The sequence below is a fragment of the Castanea sativa genome, chromosome 5, assembly GCF_040712315.1.
Source record: "Castanea sativa cultivar Marrone di Chiusa Pesio chromosome 5, ASM4071231v1".
Lineage (NCBI taxonomy): Eukaryota > Viridiplantae > Streptophyta > Magnoliopsida > Fagales > Fagaceae > Castanea > Castanea sativa.
In genome coordinates, this window is record NC_134017.1 from 231841 (window position 1) to 254469 (window position 22629).

The 22629-nt window shown below is 36.2% G+C and overlaps 2 protein-coding genes across 6 annotated transcripts; both read left to right on the forward strand.

The window, feature by feature from the left end:
* The first annotated feature begins 885 nt into the window (after positions 1-885).
* On the forward strand, positions 886-6383 carry LOC142636170 (uncharacterized). The gene is made up of 8 exons (XM_075810287.1): positions 886-1647; positions 1744-1808; positions 1902-2000; positions 2473-2520; positions 3570-3639; positions 3782-3853; positions 4949-5077; positions 6029-6383. The coding sequence occupies exons 1-8, from the start codon at positions 1432-1434 to the stop codon at positions 6170-6172; spliced, it is 843 nt and encodes a 280-aa protein (XP_075666402.1). The 5' UTR covers positions 886-1431; the 3' UTR covers positions 6173-6383.
* A 3744-nt stretch (positions 6384-10127) lies between these two features.
* On the forward strand, positions 10128-15785 carry LOC142636169 (putative disease resistance protein At4g27220). Of its 5 annotated transcripts, none has more exons than XR_012844267.1 (5): positions 10128-11054; positions 11767-14607; positions 14703-14751; positions 14851-14933; positions 15655-15783. XR_012844267.1 is itself a non-coding variant. In XM_075810285.1 (4 exons), exon 2 carries the CDS (start codon positions 11777-11779, stop codon positions 14603-14605), a length of 2829 nt encoding a protein of 942 aa, XP_075666400.1. In that variant the 5' UTR covers positions 10128-11054; positions 11767-11776; the 3' UTR covers positions 14606-14607; positions 14706-14751; positions 15655-15785. The 5 variants fall into 5 exon arrangements, 2 of the variants coding, with proteins under 2 accessions (XP_075666400.1, XP_075666401.1); XR_012844266.1 differs by having other exon boundaries at positions 14706-14751; XR_012844265.1 differs by lacking the exon at positions 14851-14933 and having other exon boundaries at positions 15655-15785.
* Positions 15786-22629: the final 6844 nt, after the last annotated feature.

The following is a 22629-nucleotide window of genomic DNA, read 5'->3' on the forward strand; positions in this document are numbered from 1 at the left end:
TTTTTTTTAAATTTTATATATATCTTAAATTCTCAGTCTAGCTATATGTGTAAAACGATATAGGCTTAATGCACTATTCATGTTTATCCATCAATTTGGTGTTTAGCACTTTAGCTATGTTCTTGTGATGCCCTATTAACCTTTATTGATTGAATATCAGAATTTTGGACTTTGATTCTTCTCGTTTTATCATATTTTAAAGAATTTGAGGAGTGGTTGGGTTAGTTTTTCTTATCTCAATCTTTCCAGAAATCATCCTCAACATTAACAATATTAAAGGTCTGTTTGGATATCACTTATTTTGTTGAAAATTGAAAACTTATTATATAAAACACTATAATAAAATAATTTTTAAACAATAAATAGTGCCGTTTGAATATCAGAATTTTGGACTTTGATTCTTCTCGTTTTATCATATTTTAAAGAATCTGAGGAGTGGTTAGGTTAGTTTTTCTTATCTCAGTCTTTCCAGAAATCATTCTCAACATTAACAATATTAAAGGTCTGTTTGAATATCACTTATTTTGCTAAAAATTGAAAACTCATTACTAAAAGTACTATAACAAAATAATTTTTAAACTATAAATAGTATCGTATAACCCACAACTGACCTTCTTATAAGCATTTTTTTTAATTTAGTCAGCCAAAAAATGCAAAACGCAAACACACGCTATATCATATTTTACTTTTAACATTACAAGAATAGACAAAAATGATAGTAAAAGCAGTGGGCCCCAGTTGGACCGGAAGCAGAAGAAGTTAGTGGACTTCCATTGTGGGATAGGATTAGGGCCTTTCTTATTCTTGGAAGTGAGTCACAGTCCACCAAGTCTAACAAGCGTGTAGGCATGGGCTTCTAAAACTAAAACTAAAGTAAAAACGCGCCGCGGCTTCACCTTTTGTTAACACAACACAACTGTGAACTGTTTTCGGTTTCGGGTTTCCCCGTCTCTCTCTCTCTCTCTCTCTCTCCTCTCCTCTGTTTAGGTTTAGTGATGTCCTACGAGACTCCCTCCCACTAGCACCTTGTACTACACACACTACTTAATTAAATCTGCACTGCAAGTGCAACCTCGAGTCAAACCAACTCAGCCCAGATCTCTTTCTCTCAAAATTATTATCATTATTTTTTCTATTTTTCATTTTCCTTTCTCTATTCTTATTTTTGTAAAAAAAAAAAAAAAAATTCCATTGACTTTGTCTAAATATTTAAAGTAACAATATTGATAATATTGACTTGGAATATACAGATCCACGGTGATTTTGATTCCTTTCCTTCCTCTCAAATTCAAAATCTAATTGAAAAATACATAATTAGATATCAAAGTGTAGTGTGTGTAGGCTGCTTTGCTTAGTGGGGTAGGGTAAGGGTTTAAGGGCTAAGGGGCAGAGAGCAGAGCAGAGCAGGGCAGAGGTAAAGTTTATATTTTTATGATGAGAGCGAGATTGGTAGTGTTCCCGATTAAAGGGAAGAATTGGTGCTTCACTCGATCAATTAACGACTCGCTTGCTTCTTCTTCTACTACTCTCGGCTCAGGCCATTCTCAAACACCTTCTACACTCAGAGAACTTTGGCGCAACATCTCCTCCAATTCCAAACCCCTTAACGCCAATGCAGAACTCCTCATCGATTTCGTCTCTCTCAAGGTCCCTCCTTTTTCACCCTTTTCTCTTTTTTAGATTCGTCACTAATCTAATCTCATTGATTCTCACCTTTTCCTCTTTTGGGTTCTTTTCAAAAAGATGAATAACGCTTGGATTGGTCTAGAAAAAGCTCCTCAAGGAACTCTCAAGAACAAGATTCATTTGTGAGCTTCCTTCCTTTACTCATTCTTTCTTTCATTTGACCTTACTGTTTTCTTTCTTTACTCTCAGTTTTATATTTATTTATATATACATAGGTTGGGACTGCGGCTTTTGTCACGGGTTAAGCCCTCTGAGATATTCTTGAAGTCTATATCTAAGGAGATTACAGATGTTGAAATTACCTACCCGTCAAGGTTTCATCTTTTTCCACGTTTCTTTTTTCCTATGAAAATGAAATGTTTTTCACTTTATTGTTCTCTATGCAATCATTATTGGGTTTTTACTGAGTTACCCACTAAACCAATAATTTGCATTGCTTGTTAATTGTTATATCCAAATTAAAAATGAAAAATCAAACCTTTTTTTTTTGCTGTACTGTGTGTTCTACGGTTTTAATTCTTCTACATTTCATTACTGGCTAATATCTAATCTGAAACAAAGTTGGCAAAGAGGCATACATTACGCAATTATGTTCTTGCAAATAACATGTTAATTCAGTTAATGTTACCACTTTTAGCCTATAACTAATAATCATATGGAGTTTACATTTTTTTTTTTTTTAACCTGCTATAGTATGCAGGTTCAGAGCTCTAACTTTGGTTCTTTTTGTTTTATTTCTCTGTTCTGTAATCGTGCCCTTTTTACCCTGTTTTTACAATCTTGCAGTTTAAATGCACGACTTGTGCGTAGAAGGTTACGGCATATTGCCACGAGGTAATTTATTTTCCCTTCTTCTTCTTGTCTATCTGATAAGTCAGAAGTTGAAAATTACTGCTAGCTTTGTTTGTGTCACCACTACTTCTCTTTGGTAATAAACTAGAGTTTGGTTGACCCCCCAAAAGATACTCTTTTACCAGCTATGTACTACTAGATTCTCCAATACTGGAAATTAAAAGCAGTGCAGACCTTGGATTTCTGAATGAATATGTAGGAAGATAATGAATGCTAATGAAACTTTTTTTTATATTCCTACCCAATCCCTTCCTCTTTGTTTCAAATTTTACTAGACTTACACACCATGTAATTTTTTCATAGTCCTGCTTAACCTCAACCTTTTAGACAATCATCATCTGTGAAAAATTATCTTTTGGAGCAATGAGTGGAATTGAGTAGAGTGGCCAAAAAGAATGCACATACCCCAGTTAAAGTAGTTTGAGGCATTATATTCTTGAGTATTTCTGTGATCTTTTTAGCCATTTTGTTCAAGGGCATGTAGAGTAGGGGCACATTTCAAGGGCTGCTGAGCTTAATGTCCTGTAAATGACTTTAAGTTAAGTGGAAAGTTCGGATGGCCAGTTATTGGCTTCTTTCAGTGGCTCTCTATTTGACTAGTCTAGGGCTTGGGGACTCACTTCTAGTGATTCTCTCCCCATGTTCCTTCGCTCTCTCCTTTGTAATTAGTTTCTTTTCCTTCTCTTTTCCTCTCTTGTGTTTCTTATCTCTATGTAATTTTCCTTCTCTTTTCCTTTCTTGTGTTTCTTATCTCTATGTAATTTTCTCTTTGACTTATGTTTTTCTGCATAAGGTAGTGTTTTTGAATATATTTCTTTATTACTTAAAAAAAAAATGATTTTAAGATCCATTAGTAAAGCTTCTTTGATAATGACCCTAAAAACTAACAAGCTCATTTGCTTATTGTTTCATTTATATTTGTTTCTTGTAGATCTGTTATATTTAATTTCTGATTGGATGAAATTGATTTAGATTTTATTGTTTTTCTACAAGTGGTGGACATTTGATATGAAGTGCTATCTGATTATCAGGGGAAATATCATCCACAAGAAGTACTTCTATGGTTCAGTTGCATTGCTTCCTTTGTCAACTGTATTTACTGTACGTATGTGTTTACTTTCACTATGATTTTGGATTCTCAAGTTTTGAAGTTATATACATCGAGTCATCTCAATATCCATATTATTTTTTCAAAAGCATTACACCATAATTCTTATTTGTTTTATTTCTTATTCTATTATAGGTTTTACCTTTGCCTAATATCCCATTCTTCTGGATTTTATTCCGGACTTACTCTCACTGGAGGGCTCTACAGGTGTGTTCACATTCTTACATATTGCGACTTGCAACCTAATTTGTTTTATGATGCATGCAACAATCTAAAAGTACGTTAGGGAAGTTCTAAAAAATGGGACTTGTGGAGTTACATTCCTCACATGCTAATACTTGCAAGTAACAGTTATATTGTAAATCTGTTGAAATATTTGTTTTTTCCCTATTGAAACTCAACTTAACACAACAAATATTTATCCCAAAAGTTTGGATGACCTTACATGAATGATGCCTTGAAACCCTGCTCTAATTAGGCAATTATCACTTAGAAACTACGCACTGGAATGTCTTTTTCATAGGTAGTCTTAAACAAGTTTCCCTAATCTTTGTGGCATATATATACTTCAATCGTGTGTGCACCCAATGGTCTTTGGATAGACGAGAAAAATTGGATTTTGACGTACTTGTATGCATGTGTATATGTAACTAATTTCCACTTTTTCTAAGAAGAATATTTGTGTCTACAACTGAATTCATGTGGCATGATGTTACTTGGGCTGTCAACCACATTATATCAACATAGTAGAGAACAGGTAGGCCTGATAGCTAGCTACCTTGTAAGTTGTCATGTTAAATACAAATTAACGAATGCACTAGTAAAGGGAGTCATTTGTTTCAAGTTGACTAGCAGAAGGCTTAAAAGAAAACGGTTTGGAAACAGCTGGCAAAAAGTATTGTCCCATAATACAACAGAGGATATACAGGACCGTACCAGATCCTTCCAAGTGGTGGATAAAAAGGTTTTCTTCAAGGCAGTAGATTGTAAGGCACTGTTGAGTTCATTTGAGATGTATGGGGATCATCACATAAGTAATTTGTGTGCTGCCTCTAGATGTTGACTTTCCTGTTTCTATGATTTGCCTTGCCCCTAGTTTTTAGTTTTTCTTTTGGATGGTGTCACTGTTGACCCCAGTGTTAGGTTTAAAAGATTTTGGAGCTCATTTAATATCAATGTTTTGGTTCTGTGGCTGTATTATGCATGAATTTACATTTCCCTCTTTATGTCTTCTTATTTTTATCTATCAAAAAAACAAAATGTCTTATTTATTTTATTTTATGTTTTTATATTGTCCTCCAGGGAAGTGAGAAGCTCCTTCAGCTTGTCTCAGATAGCTCTTCAACTCTCAACTCTTCTATGGGGAATGAGAATGAAACCGAGTATGATGGCTCTAAATATGGTATCCATAACCCAGTTGGTTCTCCATGGGTAAGTTAATGACCCCCGTGGGTTGCCCCAGGCTCCCCTTCATTTATTACCAGTTGTCTTGACATCTATCTTTGTATCGTCCATTATTTTGTTGCTTTGGCCATTGATATTTGAAAATTTTCATTTGGTCTCCATATGCTGGGTTAGATCTGACACACTATCTTTGAGGCTTGTTTGGTGAGGACTTTTTAGGTTAAATCTTAAACTTATAGAGCAAGGGTCTCTTTGTTCCTGAGTGGTGCTATGTGTTAACATAGAGGGGAGGACATGAACCACTTGTTTCTTCATTGTGACATGGCGAGGGATATGTGGTCTCCTGGGTGTTTCTTGGGTGATGCCTTTTTCAGTGTTGGAGTTGTTGGCGTGTTGGATCTGGTGGTTTGGTGGGAGAGGTAGTAGGGAGGTATGGCACACTGCTCCTTTGTGCCTCCTTTTGTGGTGTATTTAGAAAGAACATAGCCCTCGATTCTTTGAGGGCCAAGAGCTTAGCGTGGTGAAGCTGAAAAGAGCTTAGCATGGTGAAGCTGAAATATCCTTTTCAGTACAGGGGTTATTAGACTCGGTGGAGTCCTTGTATATTTCTTAGTTGCTTGCTGTTTTTCTTTTTTCTTTTTCTTTTTTTTGGTGTTTTCTTCGTTACGCAGTCAGTGTATTGGGATTGCCTTCTGTTTTAATGAATTTATTTACTAATAAAAAAATCTAAAAAACTGTTATAAAAAAAATTCTTAAAAACTGATTAAAGCCTTCTTTTTATACCTTGTCATTGAATTTACCAAACCAAACAGGCAATTGATATGCCAACTATGGTAGCTGATTATTTGCATTGGTCTTAATTCTATATAACAATTCGGCATATGTATAATTGGAATTCTTTGGACCAATTAATGTTAATATAGAAATCCATTGGGGCTGCTTTTGCTAAAGTTTGTTAATATCTTTCTTTGTAATCAGGTTTTGCAGCCATCAAAGGAACTTGAAGAACTTCTTCATCGTGTAGATGGGCATGACGGTCTTAGTAAATGTGCCATTTCAGATATTTGCAAGATCTTTGATTTGAACACCAATGATGTTCTTAAGTACAGGGATTCAATGTAGTTAATATCATTGTATCGTTCGCCATCTGAATTGTAATTGTCAGATGGCATTTCATGGAAATGAAATACACTTTCAATTTCTTCCCTTCTTTTGATATTTGTTCTTGGAATAACTATGCCATGTCTTGTAACCTTGAACGAACAGAAGAAATTTTGAATATACAAGAAATGCTTGGATCAAAGTATCCAACCATTCAAGGTTTTTCCTGATACTTGAAGAGGGCTCATGAATAATATTTGACTGATCTACTTGAGGCTTTGTATTTGCTGAAGTGAAGGCTTTGATAAGAATGGAAGATTGTGTATGCATTTAAAAATGGATGTGATAAATTATCAGGAATGGAATTGATTGTTTCTGATTCAGAAGACTAAATACTAATTTTAATTATGAATCGAAATTCCCATTATTATTATTATTATTATTATTTTTTTTTATATTCTTAATGCTTTTTTGCAGGGTTTGGGTCCCTATTCTACTAGTATCAAAAAAGTAGAGAAGGAAATTAAGGAAATGGCTAAGAAGGTCAATGATTTGTGTGGTATGACTATGCTTCCCTTTCTCTCTCATCTTTTTCAAACTGTCTTCTCAGAGTACTAACATTCAGAGAAATCTTAGAATGTTTCCAATTCACTTGCAAGCCTAGAATGATTCCAAGCACTGATGGATCTTGGTTCCAAATTTTCCACTTGGAGAGTTAATTATGATCTGAACTGCACAACTTATATAAAGCTAACTTGCAGTCAATAAACAAATTATCCGGTGTTTCTTCTGCATTACAGAGAAGACACAGAGTACTAACATTTAGATTTTATTTTGAGTGTTAAATCTTAGTACGCAAAGCATTCACCATCAACATTCAGAGAAAACACTACAAGCTTATAAGGCAAATCCAAAATCTATAGCCTCCCTCCATGGTTAAGGACTATTATAATATTCACCTTGATATCCCCTATATCTTGCAGAAGACTTGCAGTGAACAATCCGTACTCCTTCCTCACCTCAAAGTCATCAGATCTTGAATGAGGCCAAACCATCCTGTCTTGTAAAACACATTTTGAGATGGCCATCTGAAGAATATACTTTACCACACCTGGCTTATACAGCCCTCTAGGCTCTAGCTAACCGACTCTCCATATGGGCTTAAAGTTCTAGTAAACATTTTTGGTCAAAGCAAACGGTCAATTGGAATTGTTGACATCCTCCAAATCTCCGCAGTATCAAGAATATTCTTCACAGCTTGCAATCAAAAGAGATTATAATGCCTAAAAAAATAAATTTTCTTAAGAACATTGGTTAAAAAACACTTTTTGGCATTGTTGACATCCTCCAAATCTGCATTGCTAAAAAGAGCTCAATAAAAAAAAAAAAAAAAAAAAAGCTTTCCTAAAATCCTATACCATCATAACTTTCCCAAAATTTTTCAAACTTTTCCAGATATATATACTCATATATATGAGTTATCCAAAAAAAATTTATTTTTTCTCAAGTATGTAAGCTTACTGGGCCCCCATTTCATTAAAATTTTGATTTATATTTATATAAATAGGATTAATAGATAGGGTTTTTAGTTTTTTCTGGTTCCACATTAGGGGGAAAAAGAAGAAAAAAAAAACTATCTTGCAGCACAACAATACATAGATAGATGTTTGGAAATGTTTTCAGTGAATGCATAAAAATACATACACACCAACAAAAGATCAATACACCCCAAGCACTCAGGCAGACCTCAACAATCTAACAAAAACTAGGAATTTGAAGGACCAAAGACTCCTAATGAGAGCAAGCTCGGGATATCACACACTTAACAGGGGATTTATATATGATAATCCTCTTATGGAGCATTAATTATCTTTTGCACTCGCTCTATAGATTAGGCCTCTCACAATATTAGGCCTAATCCACCCATGGGAATCTTAAGCCCATTCCAATAGTTTACTATTTAGATTCTCTTTACATGACATTGACTTGAGCAAAAGAGTGGGTACGGCCAACCCACCTCAGGGAAGCCCATCTCACGAAAAATGTTTATTTTGTCTTATAAGAATACTAGAATCAAGCAATTTGAGCTATCATTGTTCCCTGTCTCACACAGTTTTCTCCAGATAAAAAATTAGAAATTCATCCCACCATATATCCCAAATATGATATATTCAAATCTTCAAAGAAATTGTGTAGATAGCAAACCATATTTGTTGTCTTTCTAACCAATACAAATAAACCATTATAGTTTTATGTAATTACATGAATTCTTTAAAATTAACCAACATGATCACTCGATTATCTTTTCCGTTTTATTGAATAATTTTTTCAATATATATATATATATATATAAACGGAAATATAACATTTAGTGTTGTTACGCTTCAATTTCACGTCATTATCTTTTTTTCTTTTCAATTTTCCTATAATTGTTTTTAACATTTTTTCTAATACTTACACTTTTCCAACCTTTTTCCCTTCCTTACCTTTTCATCTCCTCACTACTTCTCCAACATTTCTCCATTCCTTCCCTTTTCATCTCTCCACTACCCACTACCCTCTACATTAATATCATTTTTCCTCTTTCCCTTTATCTTCCTTTATTTTTGTCTCTTCTTATTCACACATTTTTACTATAAATTTGTCACTATCTTTTCCATTATATTCATAGTTTTCTCTCACAAAAAGAAGGTTCTCTCTCTTTCAAACAGATTTTACTTTGTAATCTTGTAACTCTTAAGACAATCTTTATTTTCAAAGCTTGTATTAAAGACAAAAGTTTTCAGTTTTAATCAAAGACAAAAGTTTTTATCCAAGTAAGATTTTGTTAGTTTCTGTTTTCATATTCCATATTCGGTTTTAACCTTATTTTGAATATATCTATTTTGCTATTTTCTTCTTTATCATCTATTTTATCATTGTTTATGCTTCCATATTACTGCTGTACTCTCTCCTAGGTAGTTTATGGTATTTGAGCGAAAGTTGAAAGTTAAAGGACCTCATTGGTGAGTGAGTTCAAACTTAGATTTTCATATTTTAAATATACATGCATTTCCATACACTTTTTCATCCATACGTATTTTAAAAAACTACAAACAACAATTCTCAAATTACTCTATCAAACATCTCTGAAATATTTTTGCTTTTGAAAAATATTAACAACCAACGTGTGATGTTTGTTAAAATTTTCTTATTTAAAAAAAATTGTTAAAAGAGAAAAATAAAAAATAAAAAACTACCTAAAAATCTGAAATATTGTCAAAATATGTGTGGTTAATGGTACTTTACTGTGTGCTGCTTAACACAACCCTTTGTTTTTTACCAAAATAAATGCTTGCCAGTTTCCTTTCCCATTTTTTTAATTCGTCAGAAAAACAAAAAGTTTCCCAGAGGACTTTTTGAAACCGCCGACACCTTGACACTGTTTTCTGAGCACGTTCTACGAAATTTCTGCTAATTTCCCATCTTGCTTTGCATTACTGGTGGGAAAAAGCTTTCCAATTGGATTTTTTTTAATGTATGTCGTATACAATAATTGATTATTTTTAAAAATATTTTTAAAAAAATTAAAAAAATATTGACAATTTTTTTAATTTTTTAATAAATATTTTAAAAAATAAATAATTTAATATATGCGGATCTATTTGACTCCAGATTCCCATTTACGTCGTATCTCCAGCCGCCATTTTTGTCGTATCTCCAGCTGCCTTTCTAGAGTTTTTAAAATACACTTTTCAACAACATTACTCAAATTCAACAAATCCTTATTATTTAACATTTTTTTATAAAAATATTATGATATAATATTTCTCCTTTTTCTTAATAATTTTTTCCTTTTTTTTTTTTAATTTATATCCATACGTTTCACTTTTTAGAATTTTTTTTTTTTTTTTTTCTACTCCACACACAAACCCACTCTTCCCCTACGTCTCTACTTTTTTGTTTCTTCTCCGCACATGAATCCCATTTTTCGTCTTCTCCTCCTCCTGTGCCTACCTTTTTGTTTTTATTTTCTTTACCATTCAGCTCACTTCACACACACACAACCGATCATGATCTTTTGACTTTTTGACTTCTTCTCTATGTTTGCATTTTTGTTTTTTATTTTCTTTCTTTTTCATTTCACTTCACTCACACACCTAGCCGGCAGAGAGAGAGTTGGCCTTCGTCTATCTTTGTTTTCTGATCAGAAGAGAAAGAGTTTTTTCTGATGAGAAGTGAAAGAGAGAGCAAGGAAGAAAGAGAGAATTTATTTTTTATTCAACCAGGTGATTATTTTAGTAGATAATTTTTTTTGAAAGTACTACAGTAAACACTTCAGTGTTTTCTCTATCGAGAGAGGTACTGTAGCAACTCCATTCCAAAATATAGAGAATTAGAGATAGAGATGCTGTTGGAGTACATTTCTGGTGTGTTTGCTCTCCAAAATTGGTTTTAGAGACCTTACTAGAGATGCTCTGACTCGTCTATCTTTGTTTTCTGATGAGAAGTGAAAGAGAGAGCAAGGAAGAAAGAGAAAAAAAATTATTTTTTATTCAACCAGGTGATTATTTTAATAGATAAAAATTTTTGAAGGTGCTACAGTGAACGCTTCAGTGTTCTCTATATCAAGAGAGGTACTGTAGCAATTTCGTTCCAAAATATAGAGATAGAGAAGCTGTTGGAGTGAATTTCTGGTGTGTTGGCTCTCCAAAATTGGCGTTAGAGAGTCTATTGGAGATGCTCTGACTCGTCTGCTCACCTCTCTTTTTGCAGTTAAAGAAAAAAAATTGCATTTAGATAGGAGAACTGCTGATCTTTGTTGTCTTCTTGGCGTTATTTTAAGGGTTATATCTCCACTGTAATCAGTATCTTTGAAGGAATATCGGGTGCTCAAGCCCAGTACATTACCGTTTCTGTCCAGGTATACTTTCACTTCTTTCTAGTGTCATTTGTTTTCCCAATAGTTTGTGTTCTAAAACTCATTGTACTTGTATAGATATTCTATATTATCGTGCATGTAAATTGGGACGGGATTTTTATTTTATTTTTAAAGCTAATCAGTAACAGATAAATATATAAAGTGGTTCCAATCACTAGTCATTAGCTTTACCTTTACGTGCACTTCGGCTCCTTCAAAGTTTATATCCACTTTCTGGGCCACAGAAATTTAAGATTTTTCAACAACTCTCTTTGTGGCTACAAACTACAAAAGTAATTGGGTATGCAATGGGCTAAAGGGCCAGGAGAGGAGCTAGTGAAGTGGTGTTGGTTAGGGTGGTGGGCCTGGTGGGTGTGGACTGTGGAGGTGGTAATGACTCTATTGTCCAACAATCCTTGGATCCGTTTAGAATTATCTTTGATTTACATTCTTCATCTCTCTTTTGCATTGTAGATCAGTAGATGTTATGTTTTCAAAAATAAAATTTTAAAAAAAATCCATGTGTCAATACTTACTTATCAAAAGAAAAAACTACTCAGTAAGACTATTGATGTGCCCTGTCAACACTTAAAAGGTACTTATTTTTAACAAATCAAAATTGGGAACTACAATGTTTTCTGTCCTTATATCTAATTTCATTTGTACATGGAAAAAATGTTTGATGTCCATATTGGTACATATTGATATCATACAGGTACTTGCCAATGGAGATGTTAGGCTCATTTCTTGAGCTTGGGAAAACAATATCGGCTCCGATTATTGAATATTATAATTATTACAGAGGTGCTGATGAACATTTGAAAAATCTAAAGAGAAAGCGAGATGATTTAGAATGCAAAAAGTCGGACATAGAATTAGAAATGAGGGCAGAACTTGTTCCAGGAAAGAAACCAAAAAGAAAAGTTAAATCTTGGCTCCAAAAGGTAGAAACGATTAATGAGGAGATACAAAACATTGAGCAAGAGGCTATCAGAGGGAAGTATCTCTCACGTATGCACTTTGGAAGAGTTGCTTGCAAGAAGATACTAGAGGTGACTGAATTAATTGATCAAAGTTGTGGTTTCGGTGATTGTTTGGTAATTGGTCCACCTGTAAGGAATGGAGATGAATTGCCAACAAGAGCATTAGTGGGAGAGAGCACAGCCAAAAGAACATTGGAAAAGATTTGGGAACACTTGTTAGATGAAGATTTTAGAATAATTGGTGTTTACGGCATGGGAGGGATTGGTAAAACAACTGTGATGAAAGAAATCAATAATCGCCTATTAAAAGAGAGAGACAAGTTCAATTATGTAATTTGGGTTACCGTATCAAAGGCATTCAATGTTATCAAACTACAAAATGACATTGCATGCCATTTGAATCTAGAGAATGAACTCTCAAAGTTCAAGGATGAAACAACGAGGGCAGGGAAGTTGTATGCAGAATTGAAAAAAAGGAAGAGGTATGTGCTAATCCTAGACGATATGTGGAAAGCATTTCCTTTGGAAATTGTAGGGATCCCGGAGCCTACTTCAGCAAATGGTTGCAAATTGGTATTGACGACTCGAGATGTTAATGTTTGTAATGGAATGAATTGTGTAAATATTAAAATGGAGCTTCTTTCAATAAAAGAGTCATGGGATTTGTTTTTGAAAACAGTGGTCTGTGATGTTTCGCATATTCCAAAAGATGTTGTGGAAGGAGTTGTCAAAGAATGTGCCCTATTGCCTCTTGCAATCATCACTGTAGCAGGAAGTTTGAAAAATGTAGTCGATATTTCAGAGTGGAGGAACACATTGAATGAGTTGAAGACACCAGTGAAGGGTCTCGAACACGTAGATGTAGTATTTCAGAAGCTTCGACTTAGTTATAAACGTTTAAACGATAAGAAACTCCAACGTTGTCTCTTGTTTTGTGCACTATACCCTGAAGACTACGAGATTTATAGAGACAATTTGATAGTGCATTTGATTGATGAGGGAGTAATAAAAAGCATGAGTAAAAGGCAAGCAATGCTGGATAAGGGCCACACCATGTTGAATAAACTTGAAAATGCCTGCTTATTAGAAGGTGGGTCCCATGATGAGTTTATTGAAAAAGAGTATTTTGTGAAGATGCACGATCTAATAAGAGACATGGCCCTTCAGATTGCAGGTCCCAAGTTCATGGTATCAGAAGATGTTCCTGATGAAGAAGAATGGGGAAAGGAGGTTGAAAAGGTTTCTTTGTTAAGCAACCGTGAATCAGAGTTTCCTTATATATCACCAAAGTGTCCTAAGCTTTCGACCTTGCTTCTACAAGGATATGCAACCATCCCAGATTCATTTTTTGTGCATTTGCGTGGACTCAAAGTTCTTCATGTATTTGGTGGTAGGATTGAATCTTTGCCGAATTCGATCTCTGACTTGGAGAATCTTACTTCATTAAGAATTTACCGTTGTTTTAATTTAAAGCATGTGCCTTCATTAGCAAAGCTTACAGCATTAAGGAGCTTGGATCTTTTGGAATCTGCAACGAAAGAAATACCTCATGGTTTGGAAAAGTTGATCAATTTGAGAGACCTCAGTCTTCGTGCATACAATCAAGAGATGCCACCTGGGATTTTACCCAAACTCTCTCAACTCCAGGTTCTCAAACTTAATTGTGGGTCAAATTCTTTAACAGTGAATGGAGAGGAGATAGTAAGGTTGAAGAAATTAGATTTTTTTAAAGGCAAATTTTGTGGCTTGAATGACTTCAATACATATCTTGAATCCTTAGAGGGAGGACCTAGCCATTACGTGTACTGTGCAAGAAAAACAAAGCCAGCTAGCGAGTTGGGTGAAACTGTAAAACTGCTCCCAAAGGACGTTCAGGTCCTAGCAATTTTCGGAGGTCAGAATTTAAGATTTTTTTACAAATGCACGAAGTCCGTTTGTATCAGGGAGTGTGAAGAAATAGAAGACGTTTTTTCTTATTCTTACACCTTTCCTCTTCAGAGCCTTGAGATTGTACAACTCGTAAAATTGGGTAAGTTACTTGTACTATTTAGGGAAGAGAAAGTCACACCAGCACCAATGGTCCCACCTGGCACCTTTTCCCGTCTCAAAGAATTTACAATATGTGAGTGTCCGAATATAAAGCAGCTCTTTGCGGTTGGGGTGCTCCTAAACCTGGCCAATCTCGAACAGATTGCTGTCTTTCGGTGTCTGCAATTAGAGGAAATAATAGCTAGGCCTGAAGCATCTGATGAAGTTGACGAAGAAGAAGCAAAAGAAATTGTAGAAATATTCCCCCGATTGAGGAGATTGACATTAGTGATTTCACCGGAGCTGAATACCATCTGCAGTAGCAGTAATGTAATACTTTGTGATTCTCTCGATTCTATTGAGATAGAAGAGTGTCCGAAGCTTAAGAGATTACCTCTTTCTCTGCGCCGTATCAATGGACAACTATCTTCTCCGCCTTCTTCATTACAAATCAGAATAGAGAAAGAAAGGTGGGAATTGCTGGAATGGGACAATCATGATATGAAGATGGTCCTTGAACCTTGCTGTGAGTTCTTATTTTAAGGGTATGACTCTCTCTATTCACATTACATATTTGTTTTATCTACTTCTTCTCCTCACTTTCTTTCTAATCTCTTTTCCCTTTTTCTTTTATGCCCAGCAGTGAAATCTCAATGTGGGTGAGAGCAGTTTAACATGACTCTTCTTCTGTAAGTCAAACCCCAAACATACATGCTTATATCCTTTTTAGTTATTCTTCCTATAAAATTGTTTTCATTGGTTTGTTTTCCTGTGTTGGTTTGATATAGGATTTGTCAAGCCAAAGCTTACTCGAAATAATTTTTGTGGTGTGGATTCGCAATGAGAAATTGGCTCTCAAATGTGTTTATGTGTACTTTCTTAGCTCTTTTGGTTCTGATTTGGTTCTTATTTGAACTTTGTTTATGTTGTGATTTATGAATGTGTGTTCTTCTCTTTGACTGAGTGGATGATCTTCAGTAATAATTGATACTCGATGGTAATTTGTTTGGTAATTGTGCAAGGATTCAAACCGTGTATGTTTCTGTTTTAGAGATAATGTAAACTAGATAGAGTGTGTGCGCGCAAATGTTTCCAATTGCTTGAGCACCCGACGCATCCTAGGATGATTCCAAGCACTGATGGATCTTGGTTCCAAATTTTCCACTTGGAGAGTTAATTATGATCTGAACTGCACAACTTATATAAAGCTAACTTGCAGTCAATAAACAAATTATCCGGTATTTCTTCTGCATTACAGAGAAGGCACAGAGTACTAACATTTAGATTTTATTTTGAGTGCTAAATATTAGTACGCAATGCACTGATTCCAATTCACTTGCATTTAGTTGTTGACTTTCTTGTTTCTATGATTTGCCTTGCCCCTAGTTTTTAGTATTTCTTTTGATTGGTGTCACTGTTGACCCCAGTGTTAGTTCTAAAAGATTTTGGAGCTCATTTAATATCAATGTTTTGGTTCTGTGGCTGTATTATGCATGAATTTACATTTCCCTCTCTATGTCTTCTTATTTTTATCTATCAAAAAAACAAAATGTCTTATTTATTTTATTTTACGTTTTTATATTGTCCTTCAGGGAAGTGAGAAGCTCCTTCAGCTTGTCTCAGATGGCTCTTCAACTCCCAACTCTTCTACGGGGAATGAGAATGAAACCAAGCATGATGACTCTAAATATGGTATCCATAATTCAGTTGGTTCTCCATGGGTAAGTTAATGATCCCCGTGGTTTCCCCAGGAACCCCTTCGTTTATTACCAGTTGTCTTGACATCTATCTTTGTATTGTCCATTATTTTGTTGCTTTGGCCATTGATATTTGAAATTTTCATTTGGTCTCCATATGCTGGGTTAGATCTGACACACTATCTTTGAGGCTTGTTTGGTGAGGACTTTTTAGGTTAAATCTTAAACTTACAGAGCAAGGGTCTCTTTGTTCCCGAGTGGTGCTATGTGTTAACATAGAGGGGAGGACATGAACCACTTGTTTCTTCATTGTGACATGGCGAGGGATATGTGGTCTCCTGGGTGTTTCTTGGGTGATGCCTTTTTCAGTGTTGGAGTTGTTGGCGTGTTGGATCTGGTGGTTTGGTGGGAGAGGTAGTAGGGAGGTATGGCACACTGCTCCTTTGTGCCTCCTTTTGTGGTGTATTTAGGAAGAACATAGCCCTCGATTCTTTGAGGGCCAAGAGCTTAGTGTGGTGAAGCTGAAATATCCTTTTCAGTACAGGGGTTATTAGACTTGGTGGAGTCCTTGTACATTTCTTAGTTGCTTGCTTTTTTTTTTACTCTTTTTTTTTTTTTGGTGTTTTCTTCGTTACGCAGTCAGTGTATTGGGATTGCCTTCTGTTTTAATGAATTTATTTACTAATAAAAAAATCTAAAAAACTGTTATAAAAAAAAAAAACTTAAAAACTGATTAAAGCCTTCTTTTTATACCTTGTCATTGAATTTACCAAACCAAACAGGCAATTGATATGCCAACTATGGTAGCTGATTATTTGCATTGGTCTTAGTTCTATATAACAATTTGGCATATGTATAATTGGAATGCTTTGGACCAATTAATGTTAATATAGACTTCCATTGGGGCTGCTTTTGCTAAAGTTTGTTAATATCTTTCTTTGTAATCAGGTTTTGCAGCCATCAAAGGAACTTGAAGAACTTCTTCATCGTGTAGATGGGCATGACGGTCTTAGTAAATGTGCCATTTCAGATATTTGCAAGATCTTTGATTTGAACACCAATGATGTTCTTAAGTACAGGGATTCAATGTAGTTAATATCATTGTATCGTTTGTCATCTGAATTGTAATTGTCAGATGGCATTTCATGGAAATGAAACACACTTTCAATTTCTTCCCTTCTTTTGATATTTGTTCTTGGAATAACTATGCCATGTCTTGTAACCTTGAACGAACAGAAGAAATTTTGAATATACAAGAAATGCTTGGATCAAAGTATCCAACCATTCAAGGTTTTTCCTGATACTTGAAAGAGGGCTCATGAATAATATTTGACTGATCTACTTGAGGCTTTGTATTTGCTGAAGTGAAGGCTTTGATAAGAATGGAAGATTGTGTATGCATTTAAAAATGGATGTGATAAATTATCAGGAATGGAATTGATTGTTTCTGATTCAGAAGACTAAATACTAATTTTAATTATGAATCGAAATTCCCATTATTATTATTATTATTATTATTTTTTTTATTATTATTCTTAATGCTTTTTTGCAGGGTTTGGGTCCCTATTCTAGTAGTATCAAAAAAGTAGAGAAGGAAATTAAGGAAATGGCTAAGAAGGTCAATGATTTGTGTGGTATGACTATGCTTCCCTTTCTCTCTCATCTTTTTCAAACTGTCTTCTCAGAGTACTAACATTCAGAGAAATCTTAGAATGTTTCCAATTCACTTGCAAGCCTAGAATGATTCCAAGCACTGATGGATCTTGGTTCCAAATTTTCCACTTGGAGAGTTAATTATGATCTGAACTGCACAACTTATATAAAGCTAACTTGCAGTCAATAAACAAATTATCCGGTGTTTCTTCTGCATTACAGAGAAGACACAGAGTACTAACATTTAGATTTTATTTTGAGTGTTAAATCTTAGTACGCAAAGCATTCACCATCAACATTCAGAGAAAACACTACAAGCTTATAAGGCAAATCCAAAATCTATAGCCTTCCTCCATGGTTAAGGACTATTATAATATTCACCTTGATATCCCCTATACCTTGCAGAAGACTTGCAGTGAACAATCCGTACTCCTTCCTCACCTCAAAGTCATCAGATCTTGAATGAGGCCAAACCATCCTATCTTGTAAAACACATTTTGAGATGGCCATCTGAAGAATATACTTTACCACACCTGGCTTATACAGCCCTCTAGGCTCTAGCTAACCGATTCTCCATATGGGCTTAAAGTTCTAGTAAACATTTTTGGTCAAAGCAAACGGTCAATTGGAATTGTTGACATCCTCCAAATCTCCGCAGTATCAAGAATATTCTTCACAACTTGCAATCAAAAGAGATTATAATGCCTAGAAAATAAATTTTCTTAAAGAACATTGGTTAAAAAACACTTTTTGGCATTGTTGACATCCTCCAAATCTGCATTGCTAAAAAGAGCTCAATAAAAGAAAAAAATAAAAAAAGCTTTCCTAAAACCTATACGATCACAACTTTCCCAAAATTTTTCAAACTTTTCCAGATATATATACTCATATATATGAGTTATCCAAAAAAAATTTATTTTTTCTCAAGTATGTAAGCTTACTGGGCCCCCATTTCATTAAAATTTTGATTTATATTTATATAAATAGGATTAATAGATAGGGTTTTTAGTTTTTTCTGGTTCCACATTAGGGGGAAAAAGAAGAAAAAAAACTATCTTGCAGCACAACAATACATAGATAGATGTTTGGAAATGTTTTCAGTGAATGCATAAAAATACATACACACCAACAAAAGATCAATACACCCCAAGCACTCAGGCAGACCTCAACAATCTAACAAAAACTAGGAATTTGAAGGACCAAAGACTCCTAATGAGAGCAAGCTCCGGATATCACACACTTAACAGGGGATTTATATATGATAATCCTCTTATGGAGCATTAATTATCTTTTGCACTCGCTCTATAGATTAGGCCTCTCACAATATTAGGCCTAATCCACCCGTGGGAATTATAAGCCCATTCCAATAGTTTACTATTTAGATTCTCTTTACATGATATTCACTTGAGCAATAGAGTGGGTGCGGCCAACCCACCTCAGGGAAGCCCATCTCACGAAAAAGGTTTATTTTGTCTTATAAGAATGCTAGAATCAAGCAATTTGAGCTATCATTGTTCCCTGTCTCACACAGTTTTCTTCATATAAAAAATTAGAAATTCATTACACCATATATCCCAAATATGATATATTGAAATCTTCAAAGAAATTGTGTAGATAGCAAACCATATTTGTTGTCTTTCTAACCAATGCAAATAAACAATTATAGTTTTCTGTAATTATGTGAATTCTTTAAAATTAACCAACATGATCACTCGACTATCTTTTCCATTGTATTGAATAATTTCTGCCAAATCTATATATATGTATGTGTGTGTGTGTGTGTGTGTGTGGGGATAAGAATGTTCGAACAAACATTTGAGTTTTGGGCTTGATTGGTTAATACAAGTCTGTTTGGTCAGAGTCCATAGGCCCACAGGTCAGTCCGCACTATAATGGTCCGAGGAGTTGTCCAATGAGGAGTATGTCCTCGGACAGGCCCAATAATGGCCCTGGAACTTGCTAAACAAGTTGGGGGTAGAATTCTGGAAGAACTGGTGGGTAAAACTGTGATCCAAGCACCCTTCAGAAGCAGGAACATGTGAGAAATATTTGAAGAAAAAGCTGTTACCACCACATTAAAGACCCTGCATCTACCTCCTTGGCTGCATTAATAGAGAAATAACCTCTGAACAATAGAATTTAGCATTCCTGCTATTATTTTAAGACTTCAAGAAGGTGGTGGATGGGACAAGTATTTGAGAGGAAGATTTGTGTGACACGTGGATGAAACAGGAAAGAAGTAGTATATAAGAAGATAATAGAGGAAAGAAGAGGAGGGGACTGGTTCTTTTTGGTTAAAAAAGCTAAACCTTGTAATCTTTGGCACAGAAAAAGAAATATTATCTAAGTTGTCCTCGGCTTACGTCCAAGGAGGTTACTTTGTCATATATGTTTATCACTTGCATAGATTGTGACAATCTAGCCTATTAATCAACTTCCAACATCCCAGACCTAGGTTTCAAACCCATACTCTACAAATTTCATTGTATAAGACTCATTGGACCTGAGCCCATCACTTGTTTTTGGGTCCGGGTACATTTTGTGCACTTATAATTGGCGTCGTCTATGGGGAATCTAGCGTGGAAGGAATTGGAACATCACGGCAGGCTTAGGTTTGCATCATGTATAATCTCAGGGATTCCAGCCCAAAGATCTTTTTGAGCGTCGGAGGGATCGAGAGGGAAGTGTGCATACCGTATATCCTGGCGCGAGTCATACGCGTGGTGGAAGCAGTGCCACCCATGAGGATGATGCCAAGGCCATGCAGAGGGAGATTGACCACCTCATGAAAAAGCTGTGCCATGTCAGACGAAGGCGGGCTTCACCCCCATCCAATCCTTCCTCAGGGGGGTCCTGGGGAAGTAGTTATAGTTCAAGGTCCAGGACTCCCCCTAGCGAAACTTTCTCTTACAAAGGGGACGACCTACCAAGTCGTAAGCATAGGAAGCTCCCCTCCAGGGGCTTAGGGAACGATGCTATGAGCCGAGCGTTACACCAACTCTCTAAATCGCCCTTCTCACGCAGAATCGAGAAAGGAAGGTTCCCTAGATGGTTCACCCAGCCCACCTTCACCATTTATAATGGCAGGACAGACCCGGTGGAACATGTGAGTCTCTTTAATCAGAGGATGGCGGTGCATTTTCAGAATGAAACCTTAATGTGCAAAGTCTTTCCTTCTAGCCTGAGACCTGTTGTTATGAGATGGTTTAATGGACTAAAATCGGGGTCTGTCGATTCGTTCATGAAACTTACTAGGGCATTCGCGTCTCGATTCATCACATGCAGCAGAGTTCCTCGACCATTGGACTCGCTGTTATCTATGGCCATGAGGGCGGGTGAGACATTGAAAGCATATTCCTACAAGTATTGGGAGATGTTCAATGAGATCGATGGAGATTTCGATGAAGTGGCGATTAATACTTTTAAAGTGGGCCTTCCCACTGATCATGATTTAAGGAAATCCTTGACCAAAAAGTCCGTACGGAGTGTACGTTGCCTCATGGACGGCATCAACGAGTACAAAAGAGTCGAAGAAGATCAACAGCAGGGTAAGGGTAAGGTGAAGGTTATCCTGCGAGAAAGAAGGGATTTCAGATCGGACAGGTAACATAACAATAAACCAAGGAGAGATTACTCTGGGCAATCTGGCTCAGCCGCTCCTCAAGCAGTTAACACTGTATTCCGAGAGCCAGTGCACCAACTACTGGAGAAAGTCTGTAAGGAACCCTACTTCAAGTGGCCCAGTAAGATGGCTAGAGACCCCACAAAGCAGAATCATAACTTCTTTTGTCAATATCATCAAGATGTGGGCCATACCACCGAGAATTTTCGGACCCTCTAGAACCATTTGGAGCAGTTTGTTAGCGAGGGAAAATTGAAGCAACACCTGTATCAACCAAATAGGCAAGGCAGTCAGTCAGGTTCAAATAATCAGAAGAACAACTCATCTCGGCCACCCTTGGAGACGATTAACGTCATCTTTGCTGCACATGGCAGAACCGGTTCCTGTCCTACCAGGGTGATGACGGTGTCACATTCCTAGGCCGAGAAGTTAGGCTCGAACCCGAAAAGGATTAGAGGAAATGTGCTCATTTTAGGATTCTCTGATGAAGATAAGGTTGGGACTATTCAACCCCATGATGACGCCCTGGTGGTTACGTTGAGGATAGGGAATTACGATGTCAAAAAGGTGATGATCGATCAAGGCAGTGGTGCGGATATTATGTACCTCGACTTATTTAAGGGGTTTAAGTTAAAATTGGATGATCTCACCCCCTATGACTCGCCACTAATAAATTTTGAAGAGAAAGTTGTTATACCAAAAGGACAGATTCGATTGCCCGTACAGTTTGGCTTGGAAACGGTCGATGTGGATTTCATTGTGGTTAACACATATTCTCCATACACGGCCATCCTTGTCAGGCCTTGGCTGCATGCTTTGGGTGCCGTCTCCTTGACTTTGCATGTTAAAGTAAAATTCCCTTCAAGGGGATTCATCGAAGAAATTCCTAGCAGCCAATCAGTGGCAAGGCAATGTATATCGGCTGTAATACTGCATCAAGCCAAATCAGAGCCCTCGGCTTCAGCTGTGGAAGACTTATAGCAATTAACAACTCTAGATGCGCCCAGTGCGGTGACAACAGAGGATTCCATGTGTGAATATTTTGAGAGATTTCTCATAACCGATGATCCTGAAAGGTTCTTCCAAGTTGGGACACGGTTACCACACCAAGAGAATATGGAATTGGTGAAGTTTTTGAAAGACAAAATCAATGTCTTTGCCTGGGATCCCTATAAGGCTCTGGGGGTTGACCTAAACTTCATTTGCCATCATTTAAATGTCAACCCTTGTCGTTGTTCCTAGGAGGCAACCACCTCAGCGTTCTTTGAAGGAGCATTTCGAGGCTGTCAAAGAAGAAGTGCTTAAGCTCAAAAGGGCTGGTGCTATTAAAGAAGTTTTCTATCCAGAATGGTTGGCGCACACAGTCGTAGTGAAAAAGAAGAGTAGAAAGTGGAGAGTCTGTGTGGACTTCACAGACCTGAACAAAGCTTGTCCAAAGGACTCCTTCCCAATGCCACACATCAATCAGCTTGTGGATGCTACGGTCGGGCATCCTCGGATAAGTTTTTTAGATGCTTTCCAGGGTTATCACCAAATACCATTGGCGTTGGGTGATCAGGAGAAGACTGCTTTCATTACTCCAACAGGGAACTATC